The 21,651-nt window shown below is 36.0% G+C and overlaps 1 protein-coding gene across 1 annotated transcript; it reads right to left on the reverse strand.

The window, feature by feature from the left end:
* Positions 1-5,665: 5,665 nt before the first annotated feature.
* On the reverse strand, positions 5,666-21,651 carry ubtd1b (ubiquitin domain containing 1b). The gene is given in 4 exon segments (XM_058794157.1): positions 5,666-9,573; positions 11,910-11,945; positions 11,948-12,136; positions 20,983-21,651. Coding segments are annotated over 4 exon segments (675 nt in total). The 5' UTR covers positions 21,047-21,651; the 3' UTR covers positions 5,666-9,187.

Here is a 21,651-nt window from a genome sequence, read left to right on the forward strand (position 1 = left end):
TGAAACTGAGAAATATAAAAAAGACACCTAAAAAGATTTATGTGACCTTCATATGACAAGTTGAAATCAGTTTGTTTTAATAAAAAATCATCAGTTTTCTGAGAAGTCAGGTGTCAATCTCAGTAAAGAAAACACAAGATTACTCTGGTAGTCCTTCTCTCCTTCGTCACTCTTCCATTGAACCACACACCAACTGTTTTCTGTCTGTTCTGGTTGGATCTTTCTACAAAGGAGCGTTGAGTTCACCTGTGAGAGCTGCTGGCGGTTTCTTCTCAGTCTCTCGTGCGTTCTGCTCAACAGCTGTGACCTTCTAAGCCTTACTTCTGTGCTGAATTCAGGAGGCATTTACCAGTCTCCCCAGAAACAGAGGAGAATAACACAACAGATCTGCTGTGCCATGACCTCACTGTTACTCTGTCCAGCTGGGAAAACTGAAAAATACACTCTGATGCTGGAACTGAGCAGAAATATGATCGATTCATCAAACCCTGGAGGGGTTCGATGAAAGAACTCTTCTATTCGTTTGGTCTTCTTCTAGTAGTTTGTGAAAGAAACTCTCCTCTGGAAGAAGACGGCATGAAAATGGTGAAATCCAGGCTGCATTACTGCCAGCCTCGCACAGATTCCAGCTGCAGTCGGCCCATTGGCTGGTGTTTTAGGCACATGTAGAGCGTTTAGAGAGTGTGGGTGGGAAGACGGTCATAATTTCCAAAGAGGAAACAGAATAGCTCAGTTACAGCAAACCGAGGCAGTTTGAGCCCGGCTGTCGTCCAATCCTGATCTGATGAAGCCTCTTCACTCACCATACACATTTCCTGCACTTGCCAAAGACAAATTCCTGTACTTACTGTATTTATTTGACGTGTGTGTCAAGGATGAGAAAGAAGAAACATTTTCATTTTATGGCAGCTTTATCCCAGCTTGCTTCTGGCTGCGCTTGAACTGCTCAGTTAGTGAATCTCCACTTGCTTTGAGATGTTTTCAGGACCCAGATTTTACCACATCAAGTGACCAACACAATATCAGGAGTGTTTGCTGGACTAAAGTACATAAAAACAAACATTATAGGGCTTATGATATGCAATGAATCAGATCTGGAAAATGGGTGTTTTGGTTTTGCATTGTTTTTATATTGAGTGTTTGGTTTTTAAACATGAATCATTTCATACGAACAATTCACTGCAGAAAACACACATTCATCGTTATTTTCATTTCTAGTGAAGTGTGTCTAATGCAGCCGGGTCTAATTTCCTTTTATCTTATTTCCTGTCCATGTTGAAATCTGCCTAATTGGGCACACAAATGAGTTTGCACCAAAAAGAAACTTGAATGGCTTTGGCGATAGAAATCTTCAAAACAGTTTTGTATAATTAGCATTTTTCAAATTTGGAACACAATCTGACGTTTCATAAATTGTACTTCTTTAGCTCAAAAACCAAGGCTCTTTTCACCATAATGAACGTTATGACTCATTCATTTTTATACAAGTGGGCATCTTCTCTCCTCAGTATCTCTGATGTACAGCCTTGGACGTCACTAAAAGATGCAATAATTAAAACCATGCTTATTTATCTGTGCATGATTATACTGTGAGAAATGCATTAGAGAAGTAGTTTTAATACATTAATTATCCCTTGAAATGCACCTTATAATGCATTATAATCTCATGAATAGTACATTATAATATTTATCTTTCATTGTTACACCTTTGGAAAATGTTATGCATTAAAATACATGACAAACAAACCTTCACATATTGCATTTTAACTTAGGTTACAATTATTTATGAAAATACATAATGCATTTACAACCTTCATAATGCATTATGTTACCAGACTTTTTTTTTCTGCTTTAAGTGCTAAAACAAAACACAATGCAATGCACAATTCAAAATATGAGTAAAACATATACAACATTTAGAGCTCATACACTGTAAAAAAAAAAAAAAAAAAAAAAAAGTTGAGCCAACTTAAAATTTTAAGGCAACCAGCTTCAGCAGATTTTTGAGTTTATACAACAAAAATTTGATAATCGCCCACAAAAATAAGTTGAGCAAACTCAAAAATCTGCTGGAGCTGGTTGCCTTAAAATTTTAAGTTGGCTCAACTTTCTTTTTTTTTTTTACAGTGCATTTATTGTCTGAATTTAGCATTGTTTTATTCCCTATTGTCTAAGACCAGAGCAGAAAGGACCACCAGTTGAGAACTGATGTTTTATGCAACTTCCAGCTGCCATGATTTCATCACAGATGTGCTTTGGTGAGGCAAAAGGCAAAATCAACAATACTAAAGTGAAAATCGAATCGGTCCAATTCACAGCCAACATCTGAGAGGACAAAAAGCCCCTAAGAATCAAAAGATCTGATTTTCCATGAAGTGTAAGACTTAAAAGCACTGAATAAGCTCGCCTGACTCTGAGAATGTATGAACGACTTCATATAAAGCACAAATCTGGTGATTTAGACCTTCAGCTACAGTAGAGCCGATAGAGACGGGAAAACGTCCCCCTCTACAGAGCTCTTATGAGCGGGAGACACAAGAACACACGGCTCCTTGTGAGTTCATATCAATGGAGGCTTTTTCCCAGGCCTGCAGTGCCATGAATGTGTGTTTGCTCATGTGTAGGAGAGCATGGCGAGTGGATGAATGTGTCATTGAGACGCAGCACACTTCCTCATCTCTCCCGGCTATAAACGCTTTGCTTCTGGCCGAGGCATTTATCTCATTACTCATCATTCCCACCATCTTAGGGACTTTTTTGGGCCGCAGCTGTTGTGTTTTACTGCCTAGCAAGCAGATTTGAATCCTAACCTAACCTAAACAGGGCTGGAGTTATGTAAGGAACCACACCGTGGTGAAAGGGTTATTTTCAGTGAACCTGATCCAGAGACATTTTAGTGGTTTTTAAACTCTATGTAGGGTTTATCACCTAAAGAAACACCCAAACATGTGCATGGGTCAACGACATGATGCTTATGTAATGTCTAGATTTATTAAAGCAGTAACGAAGATTTGTAATTTGTCAATTATTATTTGAAAAAGTTTTGTCCACCAAATCAAAGTCAAGTGATGCAACCAAAAAAAAAAAAAAAAAGCAACAAAAAAAGGAACGGATTTCAGATAATTTGACAATGCAAGGTTGGTTTATATTGTTAAATGCTATATGTGACCCTGGACCACAAAACCAGTCATAAGGGTACACGTTTTGAAATTGAGTAATAAATAATCTTGCCATTGATGTATGGTTTGTTAGAATAAAGCAATATTTGGCTGAGATACAACTATTTGAAAATCTGGAATCTGAGGGTGCAAAAAAAAAAAAAATTGAGAAAATGGCCTTTAAAGTTGTTCAAATGAAGTTCTTAGCAATGCATATTACTAATCAAAAATGAAGTTTTGATATATATACGGTAGGAAATTTACAAAATATCTTCATGGAACATGATCTTTACTTAATATCCTAATGATTTTTGGCATAAAAGAAAAATGTATAATTTTGACCCATACAATGTATTGTTGGCTATTGCTACAAATATAGCTGTGCTGCTTATGACTGCTTCTGTGCTGCAGGGTCACAAATAGCTATATGATATTCATGAATTAATAATTCATAATATTTGTTAAAAAAAAACCCAGCTAATTAATTAAAAAATAAATTAAAAATAGGCAACACTTTACTGTTCCATTTGGTAACATTAACAACATTAGTTAAATAGAAAAATACTTTAAAAATGTTTATTGATCTTAATGTTAATTTCAACATTTATTCATATTTAAAATCAAAAGTTGTATTTGTTAATATTATTTAAACCTGAGCAAACACAAACTAACAAAATAACAATATAAAACAAAATATCAGTTACTAAAGTTAACAAAGATAAATAAATACTGTACTAAATGTATTGCCCATTGTTAGTTTATACATCAACTAAGGTTAACTAATTGGACCTTATGTGTTACCAAAAATAAATAAATAAACTAAGTAAACAAACAAATAATAAAAAAAAAAAAAACTTTTTAAATAATTAAATGTTTTAGACAATAATGATTAAAATGTGTACACTCACACAGAAGTGTAAGCAAAACATTTACTTTTTAGCTATTAAAAAAAAAAAAAAATTGAAAATAAGATTTGAAAACCAGGAAATTAACATGAAAACTTTGCATGTGTTTTTAAAACTAAAGACTTTTTTTTTTCCATAAAGTCAATGACCCTCATAAATAGATGCAAGTATATAAGTATGCTAAATACCAGGTTGATCAGCTCAAAACAACCATACGCAGAAAACCCTGAGCCTTATCTGTTTATTTAATGATCCATACATTTCAGAACAAGAAAACATCCAGATCCTAGGCCTGCGTTTGAAGGCCTCAGTCAGCTGAGGTCACATCCTCAAACATCATCATAATAAAAAACATCTGGAAATATCAATAACCTACCTGTACAAAAAATATTGCACAAGACTCAGGTCTGGTAAGATCAACAGGAGACAGGAAGTAGCCTACTTTCAGAACAGAAGACACATTTTCTCAGTGCAGAAAAGGGTGTGCGATGCCAATACATGGATGAAATGTAAAATTATTTTTAATAATCCGTTTTTGTTTTTTACATATTTTTTAACATTCCACTTTATTGAAGCCAGAACAAAATCAATACACTAAAAGTATTTCTTTGCAAATACCGCCATCGTGTGGCTGCTAATGACACGTGTGAGGTTCAAAGCGCGCCAGATTTTCCCGCGTGGGCGGGAAGAAGGTCAAAGCGCGCGAACGTTTCTCAGTCAGGCCTCGCAGATGGAGAGAGTCAGGAACAAAACAAGGAAGATTAAACCCCGAATCAGCAGTTTTAACTGGGTGAGACCGCTCTCTACAGGAACTCCAGCAACACCTCGTTTGTTCCAGACTTCCAGCAGCCCTCAACCACATTACTGGAGCCATTAACACGACAACACAACTCTGCACTTATTCCGATATTATAGAGCTTAGAGTAGCCGCCATCTTTAATTTTACGCGGATAAAAACTCACTTTTTAATAGACTTTTTGTCGTTGAAAGTCTTAGAAATAGGTCTATGTTTTGTCAGCTAAACAATTGAAATGTTGTTAAACTACTTCTGTCCCCAACGGTCTCGCTTTCATTCCCATCAGAAATTAAATATGGCGCTATCCTGATAATAGATTATTCAAGTTTCCATCTCAAATATCATTACAGTTATGGAAATATTGGACCTTCATTTACTTGTATCAGTTATCATATTTTTAAATATATTTTAATATTATTTAACTTGTTACATCTCATATTTGTAAATATTAAAGATTAAAACGTAATATTTTCTTCAAAATAGTAAAACATACAGCTACTACAGCTATAGCAACACATTCACAACCAATCAGAATTCAGTTTTCAGCGACATGTATCAGCACATCATGTGTTATTAAAAAAAATCATAATATACACACGGGCTTAAACCTAATTTTGCCCTGACAGGGACAAAACATGGCGGCTTTAACCACATCATCATTTCCGCCCGCAGACTGAGGTGGTTAACTTCAAAATTACAAAAACATTTGTTTTATCAGTTAAGGTCTGACTAACACAAAGCACTTCTTGTTGAACTCTAGCTGATCTGAGAACATGTTGAAATAATTAACAGTTTACTGACAAAAATCTGTTTGCTTTCCCAGCTGTTAATTTTAATTGACAATTAAAACATCTGAAAAACAAATGACCTTGTAAATATACATAACGTTTGTAAAATAGGCCGTAAGCAAATTTAGGTAAGAATTTCACACACTTTTTAACTCTTAATATACAGATATTCATCTATGAAGAAATTCATGTGAATTCCTTCTAAGGGTTTATGAGAAGTTCATGTGGGTGGGATATTTCTGCCATGCGAGAACAAAAATCATGCTTTGGTAAACCATAATGAGAAGATAAGTCATAATTATGAGATGTAAAGTTAGGTATTACAAAAAGTTGAAATTTTGATGAAAACTATTGACAAACATTCAAATTTATGACAGTCAAAATGATGAAATAAGCCAATTATGACAAAATTATGAGATTAAAAACTCAATTATAAGATAAAGTCATGATTACGACAGTCGAAATTCACAATTATGAGAAGTCAAAACTATCAAAAAAATATTAATGTCAAAATTCTGAAACACAAAGTCATAATAGACAAAAATCGAAATGAAATTATAATTACAATCATGACCATTACAATTTTTTGGACGTAATTTTTTTTACTTCGTAATCTCAATTTTGACACCAATCTCATGATGACTCGCGTCACAATTATGATTCAGTAAAACATGATTATTTTCTTATGTGGCAGAAACAGGCTTCCATACACACAGGCTTGAGTAAAGAGAAATGGCTTTTTATATTCTGGGATTTGAAAGGAAAATGTCGAAAGCAAGTCTCCTGAAATTGTCCCAACACAGTGGGGCGAAAAACATCCACACGTATGGCTTCCAAGCAGCTTCCTCAGTCAAATCTGGAAACTTCATGTCATGAGACACACCTGAATCCACACCATCAGACGTACATTCAAACAGAGATAACAAACGATACATAAAGAAAACATTGAATGCAGAAGAATTGTCGTATCGAACCATGCACCTAGAATGACAGCAAGGTTTCTCTTCGCTGTCTCAAATCTAAAACCATTATAATCACAATCAGCACACGTTTGTAAAACATGTGGATGAACACAAAATACAGACCTATACCTAACCCTTTTAATTATCTTCTGACATTTGCCACTCATTTTTTAATATTACTAACAGAAGTGTAAAAAAAATTGGGTTTTTTTTTCTCGCATGTGAGAAAAACAAAGCGGATGCCGATGAGAGAATTGCTATCAAGGTTTGCCGTTTTGGCTCTATCATTAGCAGCAGCAGCGCATCTATTTGGGCTGTTGTCACAGCATTAGGGTTTCATATTGTGCTGACTAAGGACAGGTTTCTGGAGACAGCCGGAGGTCACACCGCTCCCAACCTGGGAAAAAGGCAGCAAAGAATGCAGGATTTGAGGAGTACACAACGTTACTGAACGTTTCAAAGCGTATAATTCATGACGCACATAAACAGTTAAAGGAATTAAGTGAGTTTTTGGACTAAACGATGTTTCCACAGGGCATGTGCTTTACAATGTGCAGGACTGGGAATGTTCCAGGTTAAAGGGACAGTTCACCCTAAAATGAAAATTGTCATTATTCACTCACCCTCATGTTCCAAACCTGTGACTTACCATCTTCTGCAAAGCACAAAAGATATAGAAATGTTTCTATTGTTGTTTTTGTACATGAAATGACAGCCTGTGGGGTCCAAAACAACACTGGACCACACTGGCTTTTATTATGAAATAAAAATGAGAATTTTGAAAAGAAGCCAAAAGTATGAGATAAACAGCAACATTATGAAAAGTCAAAATTATGATCTCGATTTCAATTACTTGTAATTCTGACAAATATTTAAACTTATGAAAAAGTCAAAATATAAGCCAAAATTGAGATGAGTCATAAGTTGCGATGTTTGTCAGAATTATGACTTATCTAAATTTTGACTTAATTTTGAGATAGTATATATATATATATATAAAATTTAGCTTTTTATGTCAAACAAAATAACATTGGACCACAATGACACAATGGAAAAAAAAAAAAAAAAGAGACGACACATTTTCAGATTTTAGGAGGAGTGACTAAATGATGACAGAATTTTCATTTTCTGTCGAATAATGCCTTGAATCTATTGCATACTGTCAATTACTAAAGTAAACACCACTTGGACATGCATTGCAAGTGCATAAATGTTAAAATGATGGAGTTCGATTTATTATTTATTTTTTTTCGTGGTAGCTGACCATACAATACAGAGGATTCGGAATAGCTTAACTTGTATTTAAACCTGGAATATTCCTTGAATGCAAAATGATGCAATTTGCATGCCCAATGAAACTTTTGCTATTTGCAATGATAAATTAATGTGATTTCTCTCATCCATAAACCTTCACATATCTTTTAATAAAAAAAAATATGCTTAAGAACAACAGAGGAAAGAAGTAACCCAAAGTAGAAGGAATGGCGTGATACTAGAAACACGCCGGCGCTCAGGAGACTCAAGCTAATGAGGAACAGTTGCCGTTGAGGTAATGAGCTGTTTCTAACCGGTGTGGTGTGCGCTGAGAGTCACACGGTGATATAATCAGGAGCAGAAAACCTTTAGTCAAATAAACAACATTAAAATGAACAGACATTGAGGACCAAACGTCGCAGGCCTGATGCTGATACAGATGCAACAATGCATTCTCAAAATATAACAGCCTCGTAATGCCACTGATAAAGGTTTAAGAATTATTAAAAAGTCTTAGTCTAAGTGATTACAAAAAGCAGGGTAAAGATTGGAATAGTACAGAATATAATCTCTCAAAATAGTAGCAATATCGACTGATTGCAGCCTGAGCGATTACAGCACTATAAAAGAAGAAGTCTGATAGCGCGTCCAATCTTCCTTTAGGAGGCAGAAATACGGTTTCATCTACAAGATGATGTCTAATCTACAGCGCACGGAGGCTGATGAAGATGTGAAGCATCGTCTCTGCGCACTCCATTTACACAGCGAGCCTTTTAGCGGTGCCTCCGTCAGCGAGCGTGTCCGACTTGTAGATTAGCTACATCGGATGAACGACATCAGCGTCTTTTTCCGGTTTTAGGATTGCATAGAAAGTACAGTTGTGCTCAAAGATTTAGTCAGTCCTAAAATACAAAGCGTGTGAAAGTGACCGAACGTGCCTCGTAAGCGAAATAAAACCAGCATTTACTCTTCTTTCAAGGCACAGCTATTCTAAGATACTCAAGTGTGCAAAATGAAGCTCATTATCTTGAAACGGGAGAGATCGCATTCAGAGGACCGTTTTGCAGGATATGCATAGTCAAGAGACTCAGATCGGTGTGCTTCGCTACCAAATTCACGTTGGTATTTCTGCTCAAGATGCGATTTGGTTTATTTGTTTCTCCAGATGTTCGGCTTGACGCACGCTGTGAATCAAAGATATTTTCCTCTAGAACAGCAGGATCAAGTTGCTCGATGGTCTCGATTCATTTTTGTGCAAAACGTGTTGTGGTTCGATGTTCTTTCAGCTGCTGTGGTTTGGTCCTTTATCCCTTTGTAGTCCATCCTAGTGGTTCGGTGTGGGCTGCTGGTTCACGATGACCTGGATGACAAAGTCCTTCTGGATCTTGGTGTCTTGCAGGCGGGTCTTGTCTGTGAGGAGCTTCCCAGAGAAGAACCAGCGCTGGTGGGCCAGGTCGATGTCCTCCTGAGCTTGCAGCTGTTTTTTGAGCAGGCCGATGGTGTCGGTCATGCTGGCGTTCAGACGCACGTCTTTGCCGGTGGAGAGCCGTACTTTCAGCTGGAACTCTTTCTTCTGTGTGGTCGGGGGCTCGGGGTTGTCAGACAGGTCTTCTTCGCTTCTTTCGCTGATCAGATTGACCGGCGGGGCCAGGCAGTAAACCGGAAGCTGGTAACGGTTTCCGAGTTCATCGTAACACTCGGTCAGGGATCCTGGAGTGATAAAGTACAAACAATCATCAGCGATGGGGAAATAAAGTGCGACAGATAAAACAACGAGGGTTGGTGTGTGTCATCACTCCTTTTGTTTTCGTGTTATGAAATACTTCTTCATTATGGTAAAAACTTCCCCTCTAGACCAATAAAGAAAATAAGGGTTGGGTTATGAAAACAACAGGGTATTTAAAAGGATGAATGTTTATATGATGAAAAATATCAAATGTTCTAATATAAAAAAAATTTATTAAAATATTTGTGTCATAAGTGTCTTATTTATCTGAAAGCTGAATAAATGAGCTTTCCATTGATGTATGGTTTGTTGGACGATATTTGGCTGAGATACAACTATTTGAAAATCTGGAATCTGAGGGTGCAAAAAAATCTAAATATTGAGAAAATGGCCTTTAAAGTTGTTCAAATGAAGTTCTTAGCAATGCATATTACTAATCAAAAATTAAGTTTTGAAATATTTACAGTAGGAAATTTACAAAATATCTTCATGGAACACGATCTTTACTTAATATCCTAATGATTTTTGGCATAAAAGAAAAATGGATGATTTTGACCCATACAATGTATTGTTGGCTATTGCTACAAATATATACCTGTGCTGCTTATGACTGCTTTTGTGCTGCAGAGTCACACATTTGAAAATAATCAAACATTTCGATCTTGTGTCATTTGACCAATCATAAGCAAGTTTAAAAATGCAACGTAAATTTAAGTTGACTGATTTTATCATCTTTAACAAGCTGCAATTATTCCAAAGTGCCTTGTGCATGTATAAGTTGTTGTTTTATGTGGATACTGAAACATGAGTGAACGACAAAACCTTGTTAACATAAATAACAAGTACGGCAACTCAACATTACATTGTGAATAAGGTTCCTATGTGATTTAGAAATTTTGAAATAGAAGATATGTAGGAAACCTACATAGCGTCTGCAAAATGACTAAATGTAAATGTAAACCTGGAATGTGGAAACAATTGGATTTGTAACAAATGAGAGGTATGCATATAAATCTGGATTATGTTGGCTTTACATTTAACCTTTGTTTTGTGGGCTGCTGACCTAATTTTCCACAATTTTACCAGTATCCTATGAGATTCTCCACTGGACAACAGATGGACTCTCGTTTCTCTTCTCAAATCCTCACTTCATGTCTCACACTCGTGTGTTTTTGAATGTAAATCATGGTAAATATTGATCAGTACATCAAGAATAAGACATGACTGGTTTGTGCTTTAGTATAGAAATGTTTAATTTCTTGGGTTTCGGTTTTTAATCTCTCCTCACATTCAGCTTGAGCAGAGTTTAAGCCTGATAGGCAATGGGAAGGCAAATCAGGTGTATTTGTTTAGCACATTACCCACATGCCAGTAATGCAGTTTCGCTTTAAATTCATTTGGGCTTGATGTTTATAGTGAATGCAACTAGAATTTATGCATTTTATATTCTTTATTTTTGTTCTGTATACCTTTAAATTTTAAAGATTTTCCTGGAATGAGGGGAACTAAAATACATGTTTACAGTGTTTGTAAAATTTCCTGATATTTCTTAATGTAATAAAAATGTGAATTAAGCACTAATGCATTTTTTTTTTTTTTTTTTTAAACAACAATGCAATTTTGGGTCACACTTTATTTTAAAGAGTCCTTATTCAAGCACTGAGTAATATTAATTAAAAACTTGCACTTTAGGTTAAGAGACTTAGGATTAGGGTTTTCCTTATGGTTAGTTGCATGTAATTATGCATAATTTACTGTTATCACTACAGCAAGTACATGCTAGGGGTGTCGATATTAATCGATGCATCGCGATGCGGTCGCGGACGATTCTGCATCGATGCAGTAATAGACCATAATCGATTACAGCCTACTGACGTCATTCGCATACGCACTTGTCACACAAGTATTAAAAATGCACTCTATTTTTAAATCTGAGCTTGGCTTGAGCTTGTTACATGACTTTACTGATTTGAACGTGAAATTGGGCTTTTATCGAGGAGTGAAAGCGCACCGCTGGAAAGAGAGCAGAATGGGGCGCAATAATCGATTATTGTATTTTCATAATCGTTGGAGGCAGAAATCGAAATTGCATTTCAATTGCACAGACCTAGTTGACATGATAATCGTAATCGAATCGTGAAACCAGTGCCGATTCACACCCCTAGTACATGCAACACTAACTTAAAGAGTTCTGACCAAATTTTGACTAAAAAAAGTGATAACTTCAGTCTTGCACAGAAATACATTTTTCCAGTTCCTCAAAAGACAGGAAGTCAGACACACAAAGCTGGTCTGGTCACAGCCGATCGGAGACTCTCACCGTGTGGTAACGTGATGTTGGCTCCGTCCACGATCGCTGAGCCAGTTCGTGATCGTTACACTCCAGAGCCACAGCGGCAGCCTTCAGGGCATCCCAGATCTCCTTCCGGCCCTCGAACGCCGGAGCCGTGTCCCAGAACTCATCTCTCTTACTGCGGAGCTGGCCCTCTGTCATGGGGTAATCACTCTTCCACTTGGGCTTGTCTTTCTTCAGCGGCTCATTACGACCTGCAGACGCAGACGCAGACGAGGTGTGAATTAACACTAATGTGTGAGAAACGTAGGCCATACAGCATTTCCTGAAATAACGGCTTCGACGATTCATGAAGATCAAAGTGAATAGCAGCACATTATTTTTGACCATTACGCCAGAATTGTACTATTCCGATGAATTATGACGAGGTTAGTTTCAAATCACAGCAAAGGCATGTATGATTTCACTAATGTAGGCAGACAAAGGCTTTCCATTTGCATTTTCCATCAGCACTTTCACAAACGAGGCAACAAGAAGGAGATTGAGTGGAATGTGAAAGTTATAGTGTAATAAACAAGAATTGACATTTAGTGCTTTCAAATGATTATGGTGTAATGGAATATTGGGGGGTAGGGGATAAATACATGAAATAAATTAATACTTTTGATCAATTTAAAGCATCCTTGCTGAATAAAAGACATTTATAATGTTACAAAAGGTTTCCATTTCAAATAAATGCTGTTCTTTCGAACTTTCTACTCATCTGTGAATCCTGAAAAATAAAATGTACGACGTTTTCCACAAAAATATTGTGCAGCACGACTGTTTCAACATTGATAATAATCAGAAATGTTTCTTGAGCAGCAAATCAGCATATTAGAATGATTTCTGAAGATCACGTGACTCTGAAAATTCATCTTTACATTCCAGGAATATATTACATTTTACTATATACTCGCACAGAATAGAGTTATTTTAAATTGTAATAATATTTCACAATTTTTGCTGTACTTTTAATCAAATAAACAGCCTCGGTGAGCATAAGAAAAGAAATCTCACATATAGGCCTATAAGATTACATAAAGCTTACATATAGTTTGATCCTATTATTATTAAATATAATTAAATACCTATAAAATTAAGTAAGATATAAATTAATATGCATATAAAACATGTTTTTCTTATAGTACAGTAAGCTCAATCTCAATAAAAGCAGAAGTGAACTTCGCTTACTCATATTCCCATGCCTGAGCAAAGGTTGTGTATTTATGACTGTTTGTCTGCAAATACTGCCCTCCCCAATGACTGATCACTTCAGGCAAAAAACAACAGCCTCCGTCCATCCAGCTCACATCCATCAACAGCCCTGAAGGCAGCAGAAAACCCCAAACAGCGCCTCCTGACCCTGAGGTTATCTGCTCAAACACAGCCGCTGTTTTGAATCAACAATGATAGGCTGAGCCCAACACACGGCGATCAGGACACGACACACATTACTGGAGAATGTTTAAGATTACAACACACACTGTGTGTTTGCATTAGGCCTGAAATAAATAGTGCAACATTATCAACACATATCTACAACTATTATTGTTAAATAGTCATTTAGTTCAGTTCAAAGTGTTGATGTTGCACACTTAATACATTTACAGTTCATCAAAACAAATGACTCGGCTATAAAGCATCTCTACTGAAGATGACAGCGTCTTTATCATCATCATCATCATTCAGCTCGATTCTGTTCTCATCCGATGTCAGTGCAGTCAAATCAGCAATATTTCTGATTGTCAATGGGTTTTAAGCTCCAATAACAAGTGACTCTTAAGTTATAATATTTGATGGGGTTAAAATAAATGAGAAGCACTGTGAAAACAATAACATCAGACATTCCTATCTGGATGAGATTAGATTTCTCAGAGGAGCCAGAAAACAGTCTGTTTAGTAAATTTGCAAACTGTGAGAAAAACAGCCGAGATGAGATTAAAACGGCTCAGTCGCTCCAGCTATTGCACAGTAATGGTTATAATAAATAAAGACAATGTGTGCTCTCTTGAAAAAAAAATTTAAGGTACATTTTTATTTTATAATGATCCGTGAGGTCTACTTTTATATTAATAAATATTTTATATTTAGAAACAAATTTAAGATAATAAATGACACATGCTGAAGAATTCCTGCAATTAAATTTATATTTAGTTATTTACCAATAATAATAATAATAATAATAATTTGAAATAAATAACAAATAAATATATTTTATTTTATATTTAAACAGAGGCAATTTCGTGCAGATACTGATATTTATATGGCCAGACAGTAACTCTAATAGAGAGTAATATAATAACAGATTATAACATAAAATTACCATACATTAGCTGTCACTCTATATCTGCCAATATTATGAGATTTGTGGCATTACCGGTTTATTAGATATTCAAACTTGTTTAAATGACAGAAATGCATCTCTGCCGATTGCAATAGTTTGTCTTTCTATTTCTAAACAGAACTGAAGACTGCAGATGCAAAGTCCGTCTGAGATTTTCCTTTCAAATCAGCTTTTTAATCAATGGACATTTAAAAAAAAAATAAAGTATTCAATAATTGACTAATATTAAAGGGGTCATATAATGGTACATGCACTTTTACAAGTTGATTGTACTGAAATGTGTGTTAGCAGTGCCTGTACACAACCATCATAAAATGATAAAAATCCATCCAGTGTTTTTTTTTAATCTCCTTATTTGTTTTACCCTGTCTCAAATCAAGCCGTTCGACTGTGTGACGTCACACGGTCGGACGCCCCTCCCACGATGGATGATTGACAGCAGTGTTTCAACACAGACCCGCTCTTGCTCGTGAGCGAGCTGTCAATCATAGTCCGCGTCATTGTTGATATACGCTGGAGCTGTCTATGAGCAGAATGGCGTCTAGCGATTGTGGTGTTCTGTTCTCGGGTGCAATAATGAACACAGCAGTCATTTTGATGTTCCTAAGTCCGAACCGCTGAAGACACAGTGGCTGAGTTTTGCTTTTGAAGGGAATATTCCCCACGAGCAACGTCAATGTTTTCATGTTTGCGCGAATCATTTTTCACCAGACTGCTTTATAAATGAAGGTCAGTATAAAGCTGGTTTTGCTAAGAAGCTGCTCCTGAAAAAAGAATCGGTACCAACTATTCGTGTTCCTGCTGAACCTCCAGAAGAAGTGAGTGTAACGTTTAATTAACCTTTATATTAATCTTTATATTAATCTTTGCAAATCGCTAGCACGCTTCACGATGTATGTGGCTAATGTTTACATTCAGGGTACATGCATGTTTTCTATTCTGACGTTCTCAATATACTTAATAATCCCACGTTTATAATGAACAAAACGTTATGGTTATTGTGTTATTACAAACTGTGTACGCAGGTATTAAAGTTAACATGATAACACTACACTAAGCTTACTTTTGTAGATGGTTTATAACGGTGTCTGTTAAGAAGTAATGTAAAAAATTTAAATAATTAAAAAACAGTTATAACTGCATGAAAATTAATGGTAGCACAATACCTGCAAAATACTGTTTACATCCTGCAAATGCATATGATCCAAGACTATAAATACTCTAATTGATGTTTTTCAATATTATGCCAGAATAAGTTATGTTATCTGATCACATATTTACTTTTGTATAGGCAAGCACATCTGAAGAATCAAAAACGCCCCACAGAACAGAGGGGCGGGGCGAGCAAAGCTCATTAGCATTTAAAAACACACGCACTAAAACGGTGTGCTGAAAACAGAGCTGTTTTTGAGCAGGTAAAATGAGTGTTTTCTTACAATACTAATGAGAATTTTTAATTAAAGTATATTACAAACTTTCAATTTAGACCCTAAAGAATCATATTAGCTTGTACAAAAATGGCATTATATGACCCCTTTAACATTTTCTTTGCCGTTAAAGTGAAATGACTGAACCTGAGGAGCCTGATAAAAATGCTAATTTAAAAAAAAAAAAAAAAAAAGAAAAATCCCAGAGAGACATAAAAGGTTTTGCATCTGAAGACTTCAACTGTTGAACAAACACATAAAGAGAATGAGTGCACTTATTGGCCAAATATCGTCCGATATATTGGCCGTTGTGATACGTCGTTCAACCACTACACAGTATAATGTCCATCTCATATTATTCACACACACAAAGCTTCCAGAAAACAACCAAGAAACCGTATACTAAAGCTACAGATACTGCGAGAATGCAAATGTCCAATGAATAATGTTTAGAAGATTTAGCAACAGTTTGATCAATCCACACTTCTCATGACCTTCAGTGTGAACAGTAATAGTGATGCTTGCCGAAGCTATCACCTCTAGTAATAAACCTGCTACAGAAACAAGGAAGTTCACACTGATGGAGAGATATTAGATGACTCAGTGCTTTCCCATCCAAACACATTATTTATAGCATAAAGGTGTAATAAGTAATCATCAGGACACATTGTGTGATTTACAGTGCTGTTCCACCCAGAATGCTTCACTCCACCTGACAGCACAATGATGGAGGAGTATCATCATCATCAACAACACTTAAAAAAACAGGTTTTACAGGAAGTCTGGTTCTGTAAACTTAACGCAGTGAAGAAATAATATAAATAGGACAGTTTAAAATAAAGTCTGCATATGTGTTTTGTGTCATATTTGATGCATCAGCCACATTTGTATGCATGTAATTTCACAGTATTTTCACCTCTTAAATTACTACACTACCTGTGCAGTCACAACTCTATAATTGGTACAATTTACTCAGGCCGATGACATTAAAATTATTTTTAGAATAATTGTGCATAAATAGGTTTAGAAAAACAAATGTGATTATTTCTGAGAACTTTTTAACTGCAGGCAGACATTGGTACAGTACAAATATTTTGTTGGAGATATGAGTAAAAAAATAATAGATTAAAAAATGGATAATAGAAAGCGTAAAAGTGGCACTGTATATATATAAAAAAATAAAAATAAAAAAGCTGTGGAAAAATACAAAGAATTACAAGGCTGTAGAGAACAGTGCACTATCGCAGACTTATATACTGAGATTTAAATACGGTCAGTCGTGAACTAAAGTGGGCCGGTCAAAGGCATGAACCTCCAGGCCTGAGTCCCACTCCGGCCCTGATCGAGAGATGAAGAAATAAACGCTCCTCAGAAGATGTGAGATGAAGATCATTCCTCCGCTGAGGAACAGTGAAAGTAAAGCTCCTCAGAAGATCGAGACGCACTGATTTTTCTAGAAAGTGATTGATGGAGAATCAAGTAAAGCTGAGCTGCTTCAGTCCAGTAAGTGTTCATCTGGAGACATGACTGCAGTTATTCTGACGCTTACTTGATCAAAACCAGTCAAGATTTGACAGAAAAGACACGTGAAGCAGCAGCTGAAGAGCTTACACTAAAAGAGCTTTTACTGGATCAATCAGACAGACAGAAGACATGCAGCAGATTGTGGTTTTTAAGCAAACTTTTGATCATGTTGATGATTTAGAGGAATGTGTGTGTAATATGATACTGCAGGATTTATAGGGTTAATGCAAAAAAGGGCTTTCAAAGTGACATGCAGAGAAATGTAGACGGCTGTTTACAATCCAGTGCTTCGGTCAAATAAAAGAGACCACTGACAATGTGAAGAACTCCAAAAGGGACTCTAAACGTTCCCAGAAGCCAAGTGCTTGATGCCAGATACTTTGAGATTTTTTTTGCAATTTCATTGGCTGTCGCAACACGCGGCTAGATGGAAGGAGCACTTGTGATTTAAATCATCTAAGGTAAAACAGCTTATTCCACTTTATGATTATTTATGACTTAAGTCACAACAACAAGAGACAACGCAGAATGTGACTGTCAAAGTCCAGCACCTCGTCTAATCTCAATGTAATTTGATATGTAAACACTCTCTCGTTGTCTTGAGGTGCAGAATAAAGTTGCATTCTTCTCCTGTAACTCTCTCGTTACGCTCACACAAGCCTCAACAGATCTGCGTTACAGGAACACGAGACGCTCCTGCTTCCTTCATCACTGAATGATGTGCAGCTCTTCTTCACAACGGCTCACTCTTATTGTGCAAGTGCTGTAAAAAGCATTTTTATGACGTTTGCTTCTGTAACCGTTCAAGCGTTGTGAACATGCATTCAAACTATAAGCAATGTGAGGGAGAACGTATGTGCCACAAAGTACGAGACAATAAAAAGAGCACCAAAAATGCATGATTGTCCTCACCGTGACCGACCACAACAACAAACACAACACACACAGTCTGATTCACAACAAACCACTCTTACCAACACATTCACTTCACTCAAAAACACTCACAAATCAGAACAATATAGGAATTAAGAATATTATTAAGCAAAGTTTGGGAAGTACAAAACTATAATAATTCAAATTATAATTCTTTAAAAATATCTTAACTTCTCAAACTTTGTTGTAGTATTACTACTAATATAATAACAATTATAGTCTTGTAATCAGATTTTTACTCATATCTCCAACAAAATATTTGTACTGTACCAATGTCTGCCTGCAGTGAATTATGAACAGATTTGAGTCAAAAACACTCACAAATCAGTCTAATACACAAATTGTGAATATTTTACATTGTTATTAAGCATGTAAGCAGATTCACAAAAAAATTAATTATGAACGGATTCGAGTTAAAACCACTCAGTTTTATATATTTTATATTATTAAGAAAAGTTGGAGAAGTTGTTTAAGTAATAATAATGATAATAAAAAAATTGCTCTGGTAGTAATAATAATAATTACAATAATGATAGTGTCATCAGACTGACAAACTAACAACTCTTATGAATATGAATTTCATCTTATTAAGCAAAGTGCAAAACTTTAAATAATAATAATAATAATAATATCTCTTTAAAGGTTTTGAACTTCCAAAACTTTCTGTGGTAATAATAATTAACCATCATTTATAATATTGCGGTTTTTGTTATTTATGCAAAGTTCATTTGTGTGCTAAATTGTAGCTCATTTATTTTTATTATTGTTTAGGGCTGACACTTCACATAAAAACGAATGACTGTTATTTAATGAACCTCCCAAACTTTGCTGGACTGGAGAGATGCATTGTCTTCTAGGAACGGTCACATAATACACAGCCCAATCTTATCTCCTGTTCAGGACACACACAACAAGCACAGATAACCCTACAATACACTGAAAGACGTCTGTGGCCGCAAGACTTTCACTGATACACGTCAAATGCACCGGTTTCCTTCAGTGGAATGAATTGTTTGGGCTTTCCATCCCAATTATTTTTCACTACAGCTGATGGAAAAAGCAGAAAAACAACAGGCACGACGGTCACATGGAGCGAACATGCAGAGACATGCCCTGAGACGGGACAGACTGCCAGATCCAACACGCATACAGGAGAAGAAAGCAGATCATGCTCAAAACTGGGGCCGCTATTGTCATATTGTCTTATTTAACATTTAAATCATTAAAATGATTGTTGGAGACCCGTGGCAGTAAAGGGAAGAGGAACTTCACCAACGAGCAAAAGCAGAAGTATCGCACCTAAAAGTTGCATATTTTAAGGAAAACATGCCTTCAAAATTAGTACTTGGCATTTTGATTAATATGCAAGGCATTTCTGTGGAATTTCAAGGTATCATCATAACCAATGTACAAAAAAACACAGATCATGTACATGGTGACACTATAGTACTTTTTGATGGTGGTGCTCTCATTTCTTGCTCTCAAAAATTGTATTTCCCACCAGAAATTTGAATATTTAAGTATGCAACCAATGGTTGGTAATTCAACTGCACTTTGATATGTAAACTGTGGTATATGTCTATTACACAGTCCGTGTATTTCAAAGAATACCATAGTACACACGAATAACCATGCTACTTTTTTGTTGGTGGTGGATTGTGCTTTTCAATACATCTGAAATAAACACATTTTAAGTACAGCCACTAAATAAATGATTGCATATGACAACAAAAATGTATTAGAAATTTGTACTGTGGTGATACCATGGTACAGTGATTTTAAGCCTATGGTAATTTGATGAATAGTAATATAGGATAACTAAATAAGGTAAGTTCATGTATGTGTGTGTCATGATATTTATAAAATCTAGGAAACATGTCCAAAAACACTGATGATGGTCTTGTCTGATGCCCCCAAATTTGATAAACTTCACTATTTTTGAGTAAGTTAGAAAAAAACTAAGATTTTGTACTAAAAGTGCAATCCTAAAACATGGCATTTACATGGTAATCAACATATTTCACCATAGAAAACCATAGTACAAGCATAAAACCATGGCACTCTTTTGCTTTGGTATAAAGTGGCATTCAACACATCTGAAATATGCACATTTTAAGTACAGCCACAAAATAATTGCATATGAAATCAAAAATGCATTAGAAAAATGTACTGTGGTGATAGCCTATGGTACTTTGATACATAGGAGTACTAAATAAGGTAAGTTCATCTATATATGTGCCATGATATTTATAATATCTTGGTGCAACATGGAAACATGTCCAAAAACATGGTAATTTTGTCTGTTGCAACCAATTTAGCTATATTTTTGAGCAAGGTAGTAAAAAACTAACATTTTAAACGCATTGCAATTTGGTATATACACACACACTATAGTGTTTGCTTATCATATTCCTAAAACATGGCATTTGCATGGCGATCACTATATTTCACCATAGAAAACCATACAAGCATAAAAATAATGTGCATGCGTGTGCAAAACCATGACACTCCTTAGTTTTGGTATATTGTGGGATTCCACACATCTGAAAAATGCTTATATTTAATAATGGCAAATTAATCATTCCTTTAGAATCAAAAATACAGTCTCAATAAATCCTTGCATTGATGCATCTATATCAAAATACTACATGCTTGCCATTTATAAGTTCACAAGTAATACCTTGTAATATGGTGGTATTTTTGTTTATGTGTTGTGTCTGTTGTTCCCACATCAGGTTAAGTCAACACACCTCATATTTGCATGTTTTGAAGAAAGCCACACAGGGAAACAAACATGCAAAGAAGCATCGCAGATGCAGAAGAGTCTCACCTCCGCGCTTCCTCGAGCCGTGTCCACGTGACTCCGCGCTCTCGCGCCCCACGCAGCCTCCCATGACTGTCAATCAAACACAGGCCACATCTCAAGACGACTTCAAGAATCACTTCTGCTTTGTGATCATTTGATTTCCCGAACGGAAACAGTTCTACAGTTCACGAGACTAACGTTAAATACAGTACTATATGTTAGGTGATCTATCAACAGCACTCGCATTTAAGGGAAGCCTCCCACAAAAAATAAAAATAAAATAAATAAATAAAAAACACAACCAAAACTCAGCAAAACTCCAGACTGAGGATGTCTGGGACGATCTGTCGGTTAAGCTATCTGCCCAGAGAATCGCGTTTAGTTGTTTATGGCTTTATCCGACGAGCTAACGTTAACTTACAGCGGCTAGCCGGAGCACTAGCTTTATCCCGAACTCTTAAACCCGGTCTGAAAGGATAAAACAACATTAACGAGACTAGTATTTGAGCTTTATATATTACTCCGTGCTCGTTTTGTTGTGTATCAAAACACACACGCGTCGCAAACCTGCCTCAGCTCTTTATCTGTCGCTAGTCTAACGTTACCTTTCCCCTCACTGATGTTTCCAACTAGTTCACGTTACTGACGCACACCGCGCGTGCGCGCTCTGACTACGTGACTGCGCCAGAGCCC

Source organism: Onychostoma macrolepis, chromosome 12, assembly GCF_012432095.1.
Source record: "Onychostoma macrolepis isolate SWU-2019 chromosome 12, ASM1243209v1, whole genome shotgun sequence".
Classification (NCBI taxonomy): domain Eukaryota; kingdom Metazoa; phylum Chordata; class Actinopteri; order Cypriniformes; family Cyprinidae; genus Onychostoma; species Onychostoma macrolepis.